This window comes from Aquarana catesbeiana, linkage group LG12 (genome assembly GCF_042186555.1).
Source record: "Aquarana catesbeiana isolate 2022-GZ linkage group LG12, ASM4218655v1, whole genome shotgun sequence".
In the NCBI taxonomy this organism is placed as follows: Eukaryota; Metazoa; Chordata; class Amphibia; order Anura; family Ranidae; genus Aquarana; species Aquarana catesbeiana.
In genome coordinates this window covers 107,294,329-107,309,718 of record NC_133335.1, presented here as the reverse complement: position 1 = coordinate 107,309,718, position 15,390 = coordinate 107,294,329, and the positions used below count along the sequence as shown (strand labels likewise).

At 46.2% G+C, this 15,390-nt stretch overlaps 1 protein-coding gene across 3 annotated transcripts in view; it reads right to left on the bottom strand.

The window, feature by feature from the left end:
• Window positions 1-15,390, bottom strand: part of PIP4K2B (phosphatidylinositol-5-phosphate 4-kinase type 2 beta) — a 183,806-nt gene that overhangs the window by 148,678 nt on the left and 19,738 nt on the right. For all 3 annotated transcript variants that reach the window (XR_012236918.1, XM_073608267.1, XM_073608268.1), the window contains exon 2: window positions 10,285-10,382. Coding sequence is in view for 2 of the 3 variants with exons in the window: in XM_073608267.1 (XP_073464368.1) it covers window positions 10,285-10,382 (98 nt within the window). In the remaining variant the exon portion in view is untranslated. The remainder of the gene's footprint in view (window positions 1-10,284; window positions 10,383-15,390) is intronic.

Genomic DNA, 15,390 nt, shown 5'->3' with positions numbered 1-15,390 from the left:
ACAATAATATTTTTTTATTCTTTATTGTTTTTTTTTATTTTTTTTTTTTTAATCAGCCCTTTTGGGGGGCTTTGGTGAGATATCAGGGGTCTTAACAGACCTCTGATATCTCCCCCTTGAGACAGAGAAAGAGAGAGAGGATAGAGATTCCCCAGTCCCTTTCTCTGCAGCGTCAGCTGCACTGAGAATGAATGGAGAGAAGACAGCGGCTTCTCTCCATTCATAAACTGACACATAGTAATCACAGGAGATTACAATGTTTCAGTTATGTGAATGGACAGAGTCAGCTGACTCTCTCCATACACAAAGGAAGGAGGGGGAGGACGGAGGAACGGAGGGGGAGAACGGAGGGGACAGATAAGGAGAGAAGAACAAAGGGGGAGTACGGAGGGGGACAGATAAGGAGAGAAGAATGCAGGGGACAGCGGAGAGGCACAGAGGAACGGAGGGGGCATGGAGGAGGATGCAGTGACATACAGCGGTGAGCGATCACTGCTGTATGTCACTAAAGCTGGTGAAAGCCGCTGGGGGAGAAGCTTGTAACTCCCCCACGCGCCGATCACAGCTGACAGTCCAGGTATCGGGGGAAGCATCGGGAGCATTTGCCCGAGTACAAGTACTTGGGCAAATGCTCGGTATCGGTACCGATACCGATACTAGTATCGGTATCGGGACAACCCTAACTGCCACACTCCATGCGAAAACATCTTTATTTAGAAAAATGTTAAAATCCAAAAGGCAAACAAAACCAAACAAAAGGTGGACAAACCAGGTATAAAATAGCTAACGCGTTTCACATTCAGAGATGCTATGAGTAATCATCTGTGAATGTGAAACGCGTTAGATATTTTATACCTGGTTTGTCCACCTTTTGTTTGGTTTTGTTTGCCTTTTAGATTTTAACATTTTTCTAAATAAAAGATGTTTTCGCATGGAGTGCGGCAGTCAAGGAATTTCTCTCTCCTCATACTGTAGCGCCACCAATCTGGCCGGTTCTACAGTCTATTGAATATTCTGCGTCATTAACCACCTATGAGGCGTCAGAATCTCCCGCATAGCCCCCTGGACCTTGTAGGCCCTCGGAGCTATTGACGTGCGCATGCGCAGTGGCTTCACTTGTCCATTCACACGTTCGGTGACATCAGACGCCACTCGTGTGTGAGGGGCATAAGAGGCCAGCTTCTCCGGCCATTCCGCTGTCAGCGTTCAAGGGCACCCACACCCGCTGTGACATACATTGTGGAAAGCTTATGTTCTACTTGGCACTTTGTGCCGTCGGATCTTTTGCTGCCCTTGTTTTCAACAGTAAGTCTGACTTTATGCCTCTTTTTACAGCACAGCTTTTCTGTGCCATTTATATCCCCATTGACTGTACCTTCACAGTACAGATCACTCTGAACAGTTTTATTGGACCTAATGGGTGAGTTTGTCTCTTTCTCTATTTATCTAAGGACTCTTATGGGGTACCATATCTCATTGAACTTTGCTCATATACTGTAATTGTAATATACTTCTTTGATGATGGTCTCATCACTATTTTCTATATGCCCTTACCTTTTTCTTTTTCTTCCCCTACTTTTTAGTTATTTTTCACCAGCCATTCCAGTCAATATTCATATCAGCCTTCTGGGTGCCCTTACTTTTCTCCTGTTAAGGTTTACACTGTATTATTGTTAGCCCGATGTTAATCTTGTTTGAACACCCAGATTCTCTGGGGTCCACCAGAACCATATAATTCATATAATTCTTTTTACTTGCCAGGCCCTCTTTTTGCTCCCTGCAGCCTCCTATTTGCGCTGTGGAGCCTCGAATTCACCCGGGGGACTGTTACGCCCACCCCTCGTGACCCACCGGTAGGTTTTTTACCATCTAGGGCAATGAGGGTTTTTTCCGGGGTTACCTGCTGGGTGGTGAGCTGTTTCTTGGGTGGCGGTGTCTGGAACGGTCTTTCTCTCCAGCAATCCTTCATGTGGGGTGATCTTTGATCATGTCTGACGGCCCTATAATACATACTCATTTTATTTTGTTAGTTTGAGATGTACACTGTTATACCTTTTTTGATCGTCATTTTTCTATTTTAGAATTCAGGAAACTAATACAGATATAACCAACTGTCCCTGAGGAAGCCAATGTTGGCGAAACATGTAGGATTTCAATACCTGTTTACAAGACCTGCCGCCACAGGCTGGGTTTTGTAATATTGCTGTATAGTTGGTTATGTATATTCCCCTTTCTTTGTATGTTCACACCCTTGATGTGTATAATTATTGTATAACTCTTTTATATTGTTTGTTAATAAAACATTACATTTTTTAATCAATGTATTCTAATAATTGTTTGGCACCGCTATAATCCCCTTATTTCTCTCTACCACTGTTACCATTTTCATTGGGATGAGGTGCCGTATTATAACGAGGACTACCCAGCCATAAAACCCTTTTTTCCGAATGCATTTTTATAGCATTGATCGCTGTATTAATGCCAATGGTCCCAAAAATGCGTCAAAATTGTCTGATGTGTCCACCATAATGTCGCAGTCCCGATATAAAAAAAAAAAAAAAAAAATCACAGATCGCTATTACTAGTAAAAAAACAATAAAAATGCCATAAAACTATCCCCTATTTTGGAAACGCTATAACTTTTGCGCAAAACAATATACGCTTATTGCGATTTTTTTACCAAAAATATGTAGAAGAATACATATCAGCCTAAACTGAGGAAAAAAATATTTTTCTTTATATATTTTTGGGGGATATTATAGCAAAAAGTAAAAAATAACGTGTTTTTTTCAAAATTGTCTCCTTTTTTGTTTATAGTGCAAATAATAAAAACGGCACAGGCGATCAAATACCACCAAAAGAAAGCTCTATTTGTGGGAAAAAGGGACATCAATTTTGTTTAGGTGCAACGTCGCACAATTGTCAGTTAAAGCGACGCAGTGCCAAATCGCAAAAAGTGTTCTGGTCAGGAAGGGGGTAAAATCTCCCGGGGCTGAAGCCAGTGTTAATTTTAGTCTTAGGACTAAAATGGCATTTTAGTTTTAGTCCCATTTTAGTCTTCTGCAATTGTTTTAGTTTTGGTCGTATTTAGTCAACTAAATCTCCAGTACATTTTAGAATAAAATGTTCTACATTTTAGTCGACTAAAATCTGCAGTACATGTCAGTAATTGCAATTTCGTTTTAGTCATAGTCTTGACTAAAATGGCTTTTAGTTTTAGTCGTATTTTAGTCGACTAAAATAGTACTCATTTAGTCGACTAAATTGACCCTGGCTGAAGCGGTTTAAAAAAATAAATTAATTAAAAAAAAAAAAAAAAAAAAATCGATTTTCATCCAGCCCGATTTATATATTGAATACTAGAATGTCACATTTCTGTTAACCCATTTAGTACAAATTTTTTAATCTTTTAAAATACATCTTAAATGGAGTGAATGCTTAATCATTTTAAAACAAAACACAAACAAAAACAAAAGAAGACATACACACACACACACACACACACACACACACATATATACATATACACCCTAGGGAATAAAATGGCAGTCGTTGCAACTTTTTATTTTTATTACGCAACAATTTTTCAAATGCTTTTCTTGGAAAAAAATAAATAAAAAAGTTTCACGATTTAAAAAAACAACAAAACAGTAAAAGTTAGCCCATTTTTTTGTATAATGTGAAAATAAGCTTTTTTATAACAGCTTACCTGTAAAATCCTTTTCTTGGAGTACATCACGGGACACAGAGCACCATAGTAATCCCTATGTGGGTATATAAGCACCTTCAGGTGATGGACACTGGTATACTCAATACAGGAAGTTCACTCCCTATATAACCCCTCCTCCTACCAGGAGTACCTCAGTTTTTGTAGCAAAGCAATATACTTAAACCCCAGAAAGAGGGGAGGGATCTCTGTGTCCCATGATGTACGCCAAGAAAAGGATTTTACAGGTAAGCTGTTATAAAAAAATGTATTTTCTTTATCATACATCAGGGGACACGGAGCACCATAGTAATCACTATGTGGGACGTCCCATAGCAATGCTATATGAAAGGAGGGAGACACAACCTGTAGGGCACCCCCAGACTTGAGGACCTATACAGCTGCCTGCAGCACACTGCGCCCAAAGGCCATATCCTCATGCCTTCTTACATCCACTTGACAAAACTTGGTGATTGTATGTACTGAAGACCAAGTTGCAGCCTTACAGATCTGAGCCATGGAGGCCTGGTGACGCACTGCCCAAGAAGCACTAACCGTTCTGGTAAAGTGCGCTTTGACTTGAAAGGGTGGAATCTTACCCCTTAAATCATAAGCCTGAATAATAACTTGCCGAATCCACTTAGCGACTAGGGTTGCCACATGTCCAGGATTCACCCGGACAGTTCGGGTTTGGAACCATGCGTCCGGGTTTCAGACTGTCTGAAGCCTGGACACATTATTCAGATTGGACTATGGCTTCCCAGCAGGGTTGCTGGCTGCCGTTGTCTAAGCTGAGAGTGTCTATTACACTCTCTTTCACACTGCCCAAAGCCAGCCAACAAGCCCCCCCCACCCTACACACACACACACACACACACACACACACACACGGGAGAGGAGAGAGGGCTTGATCTGCACCGCTTCCTCCTGCCCCTATCTCTCTGTCTGTCCACACTCCAATTCCTGGCGCTGTGCCTCAAAAAAGGAAAGCGGGGGGCTGGAAGTCCAAGAGCCACAGATACATCTGGATGTAGCCGTTAAATTTAGCATTCATAAGGAAGGATTGAATATCGGCCCCTGTCAGAGTAGATCTGGCCGTAGTGGAAGGGACCATGGAACCTCCACCGCCATCTTTACGATTTCTGCATACCAGGACCATCTGGGCTATGCTTGGGCTACCAGAATTACCGGCTTTCTTTCCAGCTTGATCCTGCAAAGAAGTTGTGGCAGCAACTGAATAGGGGGAAATGCATAAATCCGTGAGAAATGATCCTACGGGATCACCAACGCATCCGTTCCGCATGCGAGTGGATCCCTCATCCTGGACACAAACTTTGTGTTGAACCTGGACGCCAGAAGATCTACCTCCGGAGTCACCCATTTCTGGCAAACAGCCCAAAAAATGTCGGGGTGAAGAGACCATTCCCCCGGGAGCAACAGCTGGCGACTCAAGAAGTCAGCCTGTCAATTGTCTACTCCCGGAATGAAAACTGCTGATAGGCACAGAACAATCATCTCTGCCCAAGTTAGGATATGGTTCAACTCCCTCTGTGCTGCAAGACTCTTGGTACCCCCTTGGTGATTGATGTAAGCCACAGCTGTGGCATTGTCGGATTGGATCGTGACAGGACAACCCCGTAACCTGAATGTCCAGGCCTTTAGAGCCAGACCTGCTGCCCGGATCTCTAGGATGTTGATGGGCAAGGTCCTTTCTGTCCTTGACCACTGTCCCTGGACAGTGGTCTTTTTCTAGCACTGCTCCCCAGCCTAAAAGGCTGGCATCTGTCGTTATCTCCTTCCAGATAACTGGTCTGAAGGATTTTCCTTTTAGCATATTTTGGGTTAGCAACCACCAACTGTGGCTTTGGGACACCCTTAGGGACAGCCGCATTGCAAGTCTAAAGCTTGAATCGTTTTGTTCCAAGCAGACAAGATACTGTATTGCAACAGTCTCGAATGGAACTGGGCACAGGGAACCGCTTCGAATGAAGCCACCATCTTTCCTAACAACCTCATGCAAAGGCAAATGGAGGGACCATCTGCACCAGCTCTCTTATGGAGTTGATCTTTGCCTGAGGCAAGAACACCTTTTTCTGAGCTGTGTCTATGATCAGACCCAAGTACTCCAGCCGTTTTAAGGAAGACTTCTCTAGGGTTGAGAATTCAACCTAGACTTTCAAGGTAACTGGTTGCAACGCACACGCTTTGCTCCAAATGAGCCACCGACTGATCTATTAGCAATAGATCGTCTAAGTACGCCAAGACTGTTATGTCCTGTGCCCTTAACCTGGCTAGAGGTGGGGCTAGAACTTTTGTAAATACCCAGGGTGCTGTAGCTAGCCCAAAGGGCAAGGCTACGAACTGAAAATGCTGCTGTTGCTCGAACCGCAGAAACCTTTGGTGAGCGGGAAATATAGGGACATGCAGATATGCATCCCTGATGTCGATAGATGCCAGAAGTTCTCCTCCTTGTAGGATAGAAAAAACTGACCTGAGCGACTCTATGCGAAAAGAGCAGATCTTCAAGTACTGATTTAGATTCTTTAGATCTAGAATGGGTCTGACATCCCCATTAGGTTTTGGTACCGTAAAGAGGTTTGAATAAAACCCCAAACCTTGCTCTTCTGTGGGGATTTGTATGATCACCCCCTGAGCCAGTAATCGGTCTAGTGCCCAAAACATACATTGCCTTTTCCCTGGATCTTTGGGAACATTTGACCTCAGAAAACGAGACAGTGGGAAGTTGCGAAATTCTAGTTTGCACCCTAGAGACACCGTGGAGATGACACCATCTGTCTTGAATTTCCTCTTGCCAAACTTCTGAGTATTGCAGAAGTCTCCCCCCCTCACTCTGGCGAGGGGGGGCGCCCCTTCATAATGAGGCTTTGGAATTCTGTTTTGCAGGTTTCCGCCCCCAGGACTTCTTTTGTGCCTGGGCCTGACCCTGAGGCTTTCCTCTAGAGTCTGACGGAGGAGGCCGTCGCCACTACCTAGAGGCAGATGCCCCTGGCGCAGGAGAAAGAGTCCGCTTAAATGAAGGGCATTTACTCCTTCTCTCGACATGGCAAAAGAATACTTTTCCCACTAGAAATCATTTGGATTTATTTGATCAAATCATCCCCAAATAGCCGGTCCCCATTAAAAGGAAAACCAGTCAGGAGCCTTTTACATGGTGCTTCGGCTGACCAATTTTTTTTTAACCACAGAATTCTACGCATGTGTACTAGCACAAGCGCAAGGCGGGATGCCTGGTGAATAATCTTTAATGCCGTCTATGGCAAATCATAATGCTTTTGGTAGTTCGGCCAAATCCCGGGCTTGTTGTACAGGAACCTCCTTAGGGGCCTGTCTAAACTGGTCCTTTAGTGATTGACAGATGCCTATTACAGCGACTGCAGGCTGAGTAACCGCACCTGCCAAAGAAAAAGAGGATTTTAACAGGAATTCCAACCTATTATCTGTTGGGTCCTTAAGCATTTGTGCATTGTCTACTGGACAAGTTAGACTTTTATTCACACTGGAAATCGCAGCATCAACTGTTGGTACATTCCATTTTTTGGTGAATTTCTCCTCCATGGGATAGAGTGCTGAGAATCTCTTTGGAGGGAGAAAACGTTTATCCGGGTGATCGCATTCAGTATAAATAAGCTGCTCTAGTAATGCATTGACAGGAAACGCATGCAAAGGCTGTGAAGGTTTTAAGGAACCCAAAGAGGAAACCGAACTTTCAGCTGACTCCGTTAGGGGTAGCTTGAAAGTGGCACGAACAATTTCCTTAAGGGACTGTACCAGCAATTTCTCTGATTGCGAGGCTGAAAAGGGTTCATCCACTGTTTCCTCCACAGGAGGAGTAATCGGTTTGTCTTTCCTCCTGATCGTCTGAGAATTATACCTCATCCTCTACCCACTGTCCCCTTGGTAAAGGGTCTAAGGTGGGGAAGGGGGATCTAACATGCTTCCTATCCTTTGGGATGGAGGATGCGATTAAAGCCTCTAACCTTCCCTCTAGGCCCTGCAGGGTGGAGGAAAAGGCATCTTCAGTCACTTATACAAGGGCTGAGATGTGAGAAGCAGCTGCACCACCAATTGGTTCCAATGACTCACCCTGGCTTGCCACATCTGGTATTTCAGGAGAGGGTGACAGTGTGGAGGCACGACTGGAGTTCCCAGCGCCTGAGTGTGGAGTTTTTGGTACCTTCTTTGTGGTGTCTTTTTTGGGAGCCATAGTGCTAAGCCCAAAAGCAGAGGCACTAAGTAAATGCACTATTTGCTGAGCAATAGTCTAGCAAAAAACAATGCCGCTAATAAAGTTCAGCTTGGTGCTGAGTAAAAATGTATTGCCTGTACTGGAAAGGCCTGTATGCATTTTCCTTACGTGCCCCCAGTGCTCCAGTGTCCTGTGTGTCAGACTCCAGCTCCTGTTTGAAGCGTCTGTTTCGCTGTCTCTCACACTGCGCCGCGCTCAGCCACGCCCACACCGCTCATTAACACACCCCCCTCTGTTTAAAGCTAGCCATAGTCCACGCGGTGCGGACGGCATTCTGGTCTGCCACTGCAGACCCAGCGAAAGGGGAGGGCTGGGGAGGCAGGAAGTTTAAAACTTTATGGGCTTCTGTGGAGAATAAAATGCCAACATAGAGAAGCCACCGCGGGGCGGGGGCTTGGCGAGTACAAACTACTGTTGTACCTCCCAGCCCCTTAGTTCCGCCAGGGGGGAAAAGAACATGCTTGTTGAGGAAACTTTGTTTTTAGATGAGGAATCCCCCCTGGCTGCTGAGACCACACACATGCTGTTTAGCTGGGACACTGAGCTGACTGGGAAGCAACGTACCAAGGTATGTGCATTTTACTCCCTCTAGTGGAGACTTTAAGGCATGACAACAGTATTCTCATAGAAGAAAAAAAAAAAAAAAAAAACCATAGGTGGACTTTTTACAGTTCCTAGGCTTCTTCCCTTACCTTATCCTCACCGCAGGATACTGCTGTAACAGACAGATCCAAACTTCACCCATCACGGCGGGCTGTGTTAGCAAACCTTCAAGGACCAGGTCCCTTTTGATCGGAGTTCCACTCCCTTGGACCTGTATTAGCACCCCGCCAGGAAAAACTTTAGGTAATGTAAGCATGACCAAAAAGCCCTGGGTCCCGGGGTCCAGCCCTGCAAGGAGAGGCGTTACAGGCAAAACCTTGTGCTTTGTATATGAGGCCCGGGTACCATCCACCTTGGCCTCAGTGGCACTTTGAAAGGATCCGGTCTATGGAGGCTGTTTAAATCCAGCAAGGATCCCTCCAGCGGAGCTCTTCAGAGCACATCTTCACTCGTGACCAACACCTTAGACCAGTGATAGTTAACCTTGGCACCCCAGATGTTTTGGAACTACATTTCCCACGATGCTCAGCTTCACTGCAGAGTGCTTGAGCATCATGGGAAATATAGTTCCAAAACATCTGGAGTGCCAAGGTTCGCCATCACTGCCTTAGACACTGGCGAAAAAACTGAGGTACTCCTGGTAGGAGGAGGGGTTATATAGGGCGTGAACTTCCTGTATTGTGTATATCAGTGTCCATCACCTGAAGGTGCCTATATACCCACATAGTGATTACTATGGTGCTCTGTGTCCCATGATATACGATAAAGAAAGATGATTTATGCCGAGTAAATAGATACCCAACAGGTCACACTTTAAAATTGCACAAACTCACGGAATGACGCCAAACTTCAGTACTTAAAAATCTCCATAGGCGACGCTTTAAAAATTTTTACAGGTTACATGTTTAGAGTTAGAGGAGGTCTAGTGTTAGAATTGTTGCTCACGCTCTAACGCACATGTGTGGTTTGAACTGCGTTTACATATGTGGGCAGGACTTACGTGTGCGTTCGCTTCTGAGTGTGAGCCACCGGGGACTGGGGCGTTTTAAATTATTTTAATTTTAATTTTTTTTGATCACTTCTATTCCTATTACAAGGAATGTAAATAACCCTTGTAATAGGAATTGTTCGTGAAAGGTACTCTTTATGGAGAGATGCGGGGTCAAAAAGACCCCACATCTCTCCTCCAGGCTGGAAAGCATGAGATCGGAAAAAAAAAAAAAAAACAAACCTTCAATCTCATGCTTAAAATAAGCCGCGATTGCAGCTTTGTTTACATCCGCGGCCCGGACGTGACGTCATAACGTCGCACCCGGGCCTCCAACGGTCAAAGAGATGACTGGTGACCATCTGGTCACCGGAAAGCTCTATGGTCATCATCCGGCGGCGGACGATACTTCCTCCAGGTCCCGATAGCACAGGAGAGCCGGGGGAAGTGCCGGATGGCTACGGAATGGGGGTGATGCCTGTAAGAACGATCAAGCGGCGGAACTGCCATTATGATCGTTCTTATGGTGCACAGAATTACCAACTGAAAACAAGGATATCTGAATAATGCCTGTAGCTGCAGACATCATTCAGATAATCCCAAGGAAAACCATATGACGTCTTTAGGCGGGAAGTAGTTAAATAAAATTCCCAAAGTTATATTTTAGCAAAATTCTAGGTTGGTCACAGGGTTAACATGTCAACTTAAGACCACACTCACTTGTTGAAAAGGTGGTTATCCACTTTGATCTTGCTGTAGGCTTTAAAATCATCCGGCATCAGCATAACAGGAACTGGAACATTACTTAACTCATTGATCTGAAAGCCAGAAGATGAAAGCATTTAACACAGATAGCAGTAATTAAATGGATTACATCATATCTATCCAATCAACAAAAACTTCTAACAAACATCTTTGCAGACAATATCTATAACACAAAAAAAAACAAAAAACAAAAATCCACATTTCTCAATTATAAAATTCCACTATTAGCTTCATAACTGCTTGAGGATGACCTGTCAGGGCTCAACAAATTCTAGGCACCACACCTCTATTAGGAATGTTGGTAAACAGAATGGAATCCCCCTGTGTCAGACTACTGTTGTAAGTAAAGGGGCGTCACTCATTCCCTACAAAAACCTATTTTAGCTTCATGCTCCAAGATGAAGCCAATTTTTGAAGCCAATCTGGGTGGAAGAAAAATTAGCCTGCCGGTATGTTTTTGTATTGAGGGATTACACAGAGATGGAGACATCTTCTGATAGGAGTCAAGCAAGAAGCAAAGCTTTTAAAGTTGAGGCCCTGTGCATGTCCAGGGCTTAGAATTTATGGATTCGCGACACAAACCAAAAAGCAAAGTAAAAATAGTTGAAACAATTTGGAATGTATAAATAATCTTGTAGGTGGTTAAAAAAAAGTTGTAAAAAAAAAAAGGTACTTTTTTCATATCTCTGCTAGATATGTTACATCTGAAATCTATATAAAAATTTTCCTCCCCCCAAAATGTTGCTTTCCAAGGATTTTTTTTTTTTTTTTTTTTTTTTTTCCCTCTACATACCTAGGATATTGCTCTTCCTCCTTACTTTCCCACAGCTTCAGGCCGCTACGTAATAGCCCTTTGTGAACTACAATTCCCTTCATGCATAGCGGCATCGCGCTTGGCCGATTTCCCCCTGCCTGCTTGATCGAGAACAAGCCTTGTTCTCGATAGCTAGTACAGCCTTCTGGCCACGCCCATTCCCACCTCCTCAGCACGCCCATACTATGTGTAGGGCTGTCCAGCAGAAGATGGGCGTGCTGGGGAGGCGGGAATGGGTGTGGCTGTGGGGATGGTTTATGTCTATTACTTGGTATTTACAAGAATAAAAAGGTTTCTAAATGTGCTTCCCCCCTTTCAATAGTTTTTTCTACCTTGCATTTATTTAAAATTCTAACGATAATGTTATTATTTCTAAGCTGGACGCCACAATCGACGCAGACTTCAGTGGATGCCATAAAAGTCACAGATGACTTCGCTGGACACCAGGATTGACACGGACTTTGATGGATGCCAGAAGTGATCCATAGGACCAAGCTGGACAGTGTGATTAATGCTGACTCATAGTATGTTGATGCTATAAGTGATGAAGATTACTTCACTGTATTGTGTGTACTGGAAGTACTCGAGTATCGTGCAAGTACCCAAGTGTATATTGTTAGTACCGGAGTATTGTGTGTTTTGCGGTGTGGAGATGCGACTCGGTGTAAATCTTGTGGCATGTATGCGTTCCTTGATCATGCGATCAAGGGTGAATACTGCTGTGCAAAATGTAAGCACATTGTTTCCGTGGAAGCCCAGGTTCTGAATCTAGAGATGCAACTGAGAAGACCCTCCACACTAAAAGAGAGTTGGGATCGTACACGACAGGTGTCGGCAGGGGCCAGCACAAAGGCGGTGGAGATAAAGAGGGGCAGGCACCAAAGCAGAGTAAATGGGTTACAGTCAGGAAGGGTAGAGGGGAAAGTTCCAGGGAGGCCGGTCCAGGGCTGGAACATCCCAATAAGTACACCCCGTTGAGTGACGTTGTCAGGTCACCCGAGTCCCGGTGACAGATGCACCCCGTTGGGGTCAGGAGTGCACTGCAAAGGTAGTGGACCCTATGGCTGAATGCTGTGGATGGAGTTCTAGGTGATTCAGGAGAGCGGGTATTCTGGAGCACCAACACAGATCACACTGGGAGCAAGAGCATGGAGATTTCCCAGGGCGCAGATTCTAAGAGCCAGCGGGTGATCTCGTGAGGCCCCTAGTGGTAGGGATGGATTTAGCTGCAGTCTGGCTCCAGGTCACGACGCCCAGGGCCTCCCAGCTCACGGTAGACTACAGGAAGAGTGAGAGGAAGCAGCAGACTGCGACAACGGATAGTCAGGAACAAAAAGGTCGGGGCAACAAGCAGGCAAGGATAGTCAAGGAACAACGCCAAGGTCGGGATATGAAGCAGACAAGGACAATCAAGAACAAGCCAAGATCAGTAACTAGAATCAGACATGGAACACACAGCAAGGAGCACACGGAAGCCAAACACACAATACTGGGATCACTCAAGGGAAACGAGCGATGTGCGGCTGACGTGCGGCTGACGTCAGCACGGGGGAGGAGCCCTGCGCCGGCTCCAGGAAGCGAAGAGATGGGACGCGGACGGGCTGCGGCGGGGTCTCGTGGAGTGAGAGACCACGAGCGGCCGGTCTAGGTCTGCGTGCCCGGCCATCCTGCCTGCCCTGCTCCCCCCTACCTTCCTAAGCGGATGCTGCACCCCCGAAGTGATCGTTCATCCCGGATTCACAGCCCCGGAGGCGGCCCGACGCTTCTCCCTCTCGGGAGGGTCCCTTACACAGCTGCACACTACTGAAAGGACACTTCCTCCAATGGACTTGACCAAGGAGAAGTAGCAGCTCCCTGGACGAGACATCCAGGTAGGAGACGCCTCACAGAGGCTTACCATCATCGAGTGCATCTAATGACTCTGTAGTCTGGCCATATCTCAGACCTGTCTACTGTTGGAATAACTTGTGGCCACTAGAGGGGGTCTGGAGACCGGACTGGCTCAGGGGGCTTGAAGTATCCGGTAAGACTTTTTTTCTCTTTTGTTTTTTTTTTTCTTGGTAAAAGGGTCTGAAGTGTGAGCGGACCTGGCGTCTCCCCTCCCCTAAGGCTTAATCAATCTGAGCGGACCCCCTCTGCTGGAAGCAATAACATCTGTCCCCCCTGCCCTCATTGCCCCCTTCCGGTGGAAGTAAATGTATTGATACCGACAGTAGTCGGATAAAAGGGGTCAAGCCCCCTAACCCTGGGTACTACACACAGGCTACTGACGGATTCCACAAGCAGTGCTGATCTCAGCAACACTCCCCCATTGGTGTTGTGTCTAAAAGGCGCTATAAAGAAGGCCATTTACTACTGCAGGCACATAAGGGCATAATCAACTCCCCTGGGTATGTAGGGGGGCATGGTGTAACTTTTGAAAAACAAAGAAAGGTGGCTCTGAGAGTCGGTGTATAGTTATACTCAAAAAGAAAACTTAGGAAAACATGAAAGGCCGGTCATCGAGACAAGCAGAAACCAACAACCCAAGAGAGAGCCTTAATACCAGCTCTATCCAAAAATACTTAAAAGAAGCAGGCGTAAAGAGCCCGGGAATGGAGGGGAAACATCTAGGCACTAAGAAAAAGGACCAACAGAAGCAAAAGGGGGGACAGGGAGATAGGCCTCATGAGGAGCGGGACTCGGAGGGGTCACCAGCCTATACCGCAGCAGAAGAACAGAGAATCATGGCCCAAGTACCAAGCAAAACAGATATTAGCGAAATGTTTACCAAACTGGAGAGGAAACTGGAGAGCATTATAAAAGAAGACATTTCAAACGTCCGCTCTGATATGGGGCATCTTCTCCGCCGGGTTGAAGAGGCGGAGGAGGCCACCAGTAAACAAGCTAAAGACTTAGCAGACCTAAAAAAACGAGTCGAGAAGGTGCAGAGTGAAAATCGTGCTTTGGCTTTTAGACTCGAGGAACAGGAGAACCAGAGCCGCCGTCAAAACTTACGCATTCGATCAATCCCGGAACAACAGAACGAGGACCTGGGCGAGAAGATGAGGAAAATTTTCAATCCCTTACTGGGTAGGCGGGAAGACGAGGTGTTGAGTATCGACAGGGTCCATAGAATAAGGAAGCCCCCCCACATTAAGCAAGACATCCCAAGAGACGTCATAATTAAATTTCATCAATATGAGGACAAAGAAAAAATCTGGAAAAAATTAAAAGGGGCGCCACCTCTCAAATTTGAAAACAAGGACTTGCAAATCTTCATCGACCTTTCAGCAGGGACTTTAGAGAGGAGAAGACAGATGAGACCAGTCCTCGATCTACTCAGGAAGGCCAATTTAAAGTACAGCTGGGGGTTCCCAACATCCCTGGTAGTCTTCAAAGAGGGAAGATCCTTCAGAATGAGATACATGGAAGAAATGCAGGACTTTTGTAGCAATCTGGGTATCTCGGTCCCGGTTTCGGAATAGTCGCTGGGGATCGGGCGGGGGGGTGGGGGGTGATGGGGGGGGGGGGTTTCCCCCCCTTCCCCCCTTTTTTTTTTTTTTTCCCCCTCCCCCCCCCCCTCCCCTGCTCCGCCGCCCTTCTCTCTACATGGGAGGGGTGGCCGACCCCGGGACATGAGGACTTGGGTACAATGGACTTAAGTTATTAACAATCGATATGCACTTGGTAGGAAAAGGGAGGCAATAGGATCCCTCCTATAGAAAGCAATCTGTATTGTATTTAGGGTGGGGGATTGCGGGGTGGTGGGGGGTGAACTTGGGGGTGGGGCATCTTGAGTCTACCCCACTGAATGGGTCCTGGATGCCGGCGCGGGAGCCCAGCCCCCGCGGAAGAGGCACCGCCGTGTGGTATGTGTGTGCTTCCATACGGGCGGGCTACAGGCGCAGTGGGCGCCACAGGGGGGAGGGAGGGGGATGGGAGTCAGGGGGTGGGGGGCGGTGGTGAGGTTGGGTGGGGGGGGTGGATGGGTGAAGGGAGGGAGGGAATGTTGGGTGTTCGGTGGGGGGAGAGGAGAAGGGAAGACAGAGACGGGTTGTGTTCAAGGGGAGCAGAGTACAGAGGTTAGAATGACTACCTTGTAAGAGATGCCCGATATTAAATTGATTTCCTATAATGTAAAAGGGTTGAACTCTCCCAGGAAGAGGCATAAAATTTTGAGGGAACTGGACCATCTGGGAGGTGATGTGGTTTTCCTGCAGGAGACACACCTGACCCTCAACACTAGGGTCAGGTTGTTCTCCCCC